General features: G+C 57.6%; 1 protein-coding gene across 1 annotated transcript; it reads left to right on the top strand.

The window, feature by feature from the left end:
• Window positions 1-241: 241 nt before the first annotated feature.
• LRRN2 (leucine rich repeat neuronal 2) lies at window positions 242-2,362 on the top strand. The gene has a single exon (XM_062595090.1). The coding sequence runs from the start codon at window positions 242-244 to the stop codon at window positions 2,360-2,362; it is 2,121 nt and encodes a 706-aa protein (XP_062451074.1).
• Window positions 2,363-4,823: the final 2,461 nt, after the last annotated feature.

The following is a 4,823-nucleotide window of genomic DNA, read 5'->3' as shown; positions in this document are numbered from 1 at the left end:
TAAAGGAGCAACAAACCTCTGTCTGGCATATTATGACTCCTCCAGCAGGGAGGGCCAGGCCGGGCAGCTGTCAGCGGGGCTGTAGCACTGCTGGGAGCAGGGACTGAATGGTGCATGGGGTTTGCATGGGGGATCTCTTCCTGTGGATATCATTTCCCCCCTGCTGCCACTCAATGCCCCGTTCTCGATGTGCCCCGTGAACGTTTCCTGCCTGGAGGGAAACCAGTCTTTCCAGTTGAAAATGAGACTCTTCCAGACAAGCTTGCTTCTCCTCTGCGTGGTAGCTGCCACCGCCATCCCCATCGTGCCCTGGAAGGTCAAATGCCCGCTGCAATGCGTCTGCCAGATCAGGCCGTGGTATACTCCCCGCTCTGTGTACTGTGAGGCTGCCACGGTGGACTGCAATGACTTGTTCATCTCTGCGGTGCCTGAAAACTTGCCGGAGGGGACGCAGACCCTGCTCTTGCAAAGCAACAACATTGCCAGGCTTGAGCAGAGCGAGCTGGACTATCTCAAAAACCTGTCGGAGCTGGACCTATCACAGAACAGCTTTTCTGATGTCTGGGACTTTGGCCTGAAGAACATGCCCCAGCTGCTCAGCCTGCATCTGGAGGAGAACCAGCTGGCCGAGCTGCCTGACAACAGTTTTCCTGGCCTGGGTAACCTGCAGGAGCTCTATCTGAACCACAATCAGCTATGCAGGATCTCCCCCCAGGCCTTCTCCGGCCTTGGCAGCCTGCTCCGGCTCCACCTCAACTCCAATCTGCTCAGAACAGTTGACAGCCGCTGGTTCCAGATGCTCCCCAACCTTGAGATCCTCATGATTGGAGGCAACAAGGTGGATGCTATCTTGGATATGAATTTCAGGCCCCTGTCAAACCTGCGGAGCTTGGTCTTGGCTGGGATGAACCTGAGGGAGATCTCAGACTATGCGCTAGAAGGCCTGCGGAGCCTGGAGAGCCTTTCTTTCTATGACAACAAGCTTGTGAATGTCCCCAAGCAGGCGTTGCAGCAAGTTCCTGGCCTCAAGTTCCTAGATTTGAATAAAAACCCGTTGCAGAGGGTTAAGCAAAGTGACTTCATGAACATGCTACACCTCAAAGAGCTGGGGCTTAACAACATGGAGGAGTTGGTTTCCATAGACAAATTTGCCTTGATCAACCTCCCTGAGCTGACTAAACTAGACATGACCAACAACCCCAAGCTGTCCTTTATCCACCCCAGTGCATTCCACCATCTTCCTCAAATGGAAACCCTCATGCTCAACAACAACGCCTTAAGTGCCTTGCATAAGCAGACGGTCGAGTCCCTGCCCAACCTGCAGGAGATCAGCATCCACAGCAACCCCATCCGCTGTGACTGCATCATCCGCTGGGTCAACAGCACCGAGAACCACATCCGCTTCATTGAACCCCAGTCTACCCTGTGCGCTGAGCCCCCAGACCTGAAGAGGAGGCATATCCGAGATGTCCCCTTCCGGGAGATGACGGACCGGTGCCTGCCTCTTATCTCTGCCAAGAACTTCCCCTCCCATCTTGAGGTTGCAGACGGTGAGAATATCTCCTTGCACTGCCGAGCTCTGGCAGAGCCAGAACCAGAGATCTACTGGGTCACTCCTTCAGGTGTTAAGCTGATCCCCTATGTGGAAGATGGGCGGTACAAAGTGCACCCCGAAGGGACATTGGAGATTCACAGGATCTCCGCTCAGGAGGCTGGGCTGTACACCTGCGTGGCTCATAACCTCCTTGGTGCAGACACCAAGAGTATCAGTGTGACGGTCAATAGCTCCTTCCCACTCAATGAGGACAGCCTGGAGCTGGTGGTGATGGAGGTCCAGGCCTACCACATCCTGGTTGCATGGAAGCCACATCTCAACACCATCTCCTCTAACCTCAGCTGGTCCAGCTTTTTGCTTAGCTCCAATTTGGACATGACCAATGTGGCCCGGATCCCTATAGGGACCCACACGTACAACATCACCCGGCTCCACCAGGACACTGAGTACTGGGCCTGCCTCCACATGGCCTTTGTAGACTTGCAGGCCAAGGTGGCTTGCGTGAACGCCAGGACTAAAGAGGCCAGCTACCGCTACAGGTTCCTCGAGGGCAGGCAGAGCATCCTGACAATGCTGGTGCTCTGCATCTTGCTGCTCTCCGCCAGCCTGGTAGGTCACTATGGCTTCAGGTCCTTCGGGGCAGAGCCTAGGAGCGCCGCGGAGCTGCTCCCACGCTGCACGCCGTGCAGCCCGGGCGCTTCCTCGGAGCGTGTGATCTACCCACCCTTCGTCCAGCACTGGGGTCGGGGGCAGCGCAGGGAGAAGCTCCTCACCGTGGAGGTGCAATCGACCCCCCTGGAGTCTTGAGTGCCAGCGCGTTGGAAGGACCAGTCGTGGGACGGTTCAGGGTGGGGAGAGTGACTTTTTTTTTTTTAACCAAATACAAAACAGACAAAAAAAAAGGGGGGGGGGATTTCAAGCAAACAAGCAAAGGACTTGATGCAAGCAAAGCAGCACGATGGGAAAGGCAGAGCCGGCTTGGGGCTTGCGGAGCCCCTTCGTGGCCCTGCTCTCGCCCGCCTCTCCGGCAGCGTCCGTCCGGACCCGGGTGCAGCTCAGAGGCGCCTGCCAGGGTGGGCGCCCGTAGCGCTCGTGCCCGAAACGGGCGCCAAGAGCGATGCCTTGAGCCTTCGAACAGCCATACGGATGATCGGCCGATCACCCCTCTCCCCGCGGCGCCGACACGACACCCCCCAGCAGTGTCGGCTCCTTGTTGGACAGTCTCCGTCTTGGAAATGCAAGAAAAATGCCTTTCCCTTCGGGATACACGTTCTGGGTTCAGGGAGGGTGGTTTTCTTTTCATTTTTGAGCAGTCACAGATAATGAGCCACAAACCCAGCCCCAGCTCCCTTCCCGCAGCTCTGTCGTTTGCTCGCCTGCGATCGGCCAGAGGAAAGCGGAGGGGAAGGAGGTGACTTGGGAAAAGAAATAAAGATGATCTTGATGACACATCTCTCAATTGGCTAGCGGCATCTCTGTAGAGCTGGCTGACTTCTGCCAGGAAGAGTCAGTTGGATCCCATGTCCCACAAGTGTAATTGCAAGGCTATTTTGTAAACTTTTGTGGATACAAAAAAAAAAGAAAAGAAAAGAAAGGAGAGGAAAAAAAATGGGAGAGAGGGGAGGAAATACTTGCTTTTCTGTTTTTGTAAAAAAAAAAACCAAAAAACAAAAAAAAGAAGAAAAATCCTTTGTATGCTGGTGTTGTAGTTAGAGGTTTTCGTGGTAGAAAAGCCTCGCTCCGGAGGCAGACGGGAGCGGGACGGGGGTCTCTGATGTGCGAGGGGCTGCGAGAACGAAGCCGCCCGAGCCACCGCAGCCGCACGCTGCCCTGCTTCGTTACCCCTTGATGGGGCGGGAGACTTGCTAGTGCCTGGGAATTTGGAGGAATTGAGGCTATTTGAAGGTGACGTAAAGGGTGCAGGGTCCCACGCGCCGGGGCTTGCTTTGCTGAGTGGTTATTTTGGAGGGTAACAGCTCTCCCCAGCCCCTGCTCGGCACCATCGCCATCCACCGAAACACTTCAGCACGTGTCTGGGCCCCGGTAGGAGCTCACAGGGCCTGAAGCACGTGCTGGAAGCTCAGCGCCTGCTTAAATACGGCGCCGAGTTGGCCACAAGCCACCCTGGTATCCGCCGGAGGAGCCCCAGTCCCGGCAGCGGAGCTGCTCAGGCGCACGGGGTTAAACGCTTGCAAACTCAGGGCCAAAAATAATCTTTTTCTTTGGCCTTTTCTATGATGGGGGAAATTACACGCAAAATATACACCCTTCGGTTCGGCTAAATCAATGCTAAAATCCGTGGCAATACCTGCCGAGGCATTTCCCCTCCGTGAGCGCAGCCTTAATTTAACGCCGCTCCTCTCCGCTCGGTAGCGGCTCGGTGCCAGCCGGCCGGGCGGCAACGCTCGCCTCCCCCTTGGCCTCCGCCGCGCAGAACGAGCTCGTTCTCGCGCCCGGCAGGACCGTAGCCAGCGCCCAAGCAAGGCGAGCGCCGAGCCCCTGGGAAGCTGTACTCGTGCGGGTGGAGCGAAGGAGCATCTCCGGTCGTCACCGGCGTGGCCGCGGCCGGGACCGGGAGGCGAAGGCTCGACCGCCGCCTGAATCCATCTGCTCTAATCTAAAAGCAGCGCCATCAAAAGCAAGGATTAAAACCCAAGAAGCGGGCCACGGACCCCCTCGCCTCTGGCGGGGGCGGGAGGGGAGGGGAGGCAGCGCGGAGGCCGGCAGAGCCGCCCCGGCGCGCGGGAACGGGCTCCTCCGGGCGCCCCCGGGCAAGGGGGACGTCCCACGGCACCGACCCCGGTGCCTTCGGGCTGCTCCCCCGGAACAGGAAACTTTCTGCGAACCATTTATACCTCCTGAGTTACCCTGAGGACGTCAGCTGCAGCGTGCCGGAGGAGCCTCATACACTATTAATCATTGTTATTTATAATTAAAGCCCTAACCAGTTTTTCCCGGGCACGGTGCTAGACAAAACGCTTCCGAAACGGCCTCCCTGCTCCAGCCGGACTGCGCTTCGCCAGGGCTCCCCCGCCCCTGTCCGCCCAGGTCCCGCAGGAGACGCGTGGGTCCTCGCTTTGACGGTTTGGCTTCAAGCACCACGAGAAAACCACCGACTGCCCGGTGATCCGAGCTGCCACGCGCGCCGGATCGGGGTCACGCGTGGGTGTTTGGGCAAGGGCACGAGGAACTGGGCAGGTCTAGGGGGCCCCTTTCCTCCCTACCCTCCCCAGAAGCAGCTGACACCGGAGATCGGGAGCTGATTTTG

This window comes from Rhea pennata, chromosome 25 (genome assembly GCF_028389875.1).
Source record: "Rhea pennata isolate bPtePen1 chromosome 25, bPtePen1.pri, whole genome shotgun sequence".
NCBI lineage: Eukaryota > Metazoa > Chordata > Aves > Rheiformes > Rheidae > Rhea > Rhea pennata.
Note: the sequence above shows the minus strand (reverse complement) of the source record. Positions and strands in the feature narration are given on the sequence as shown.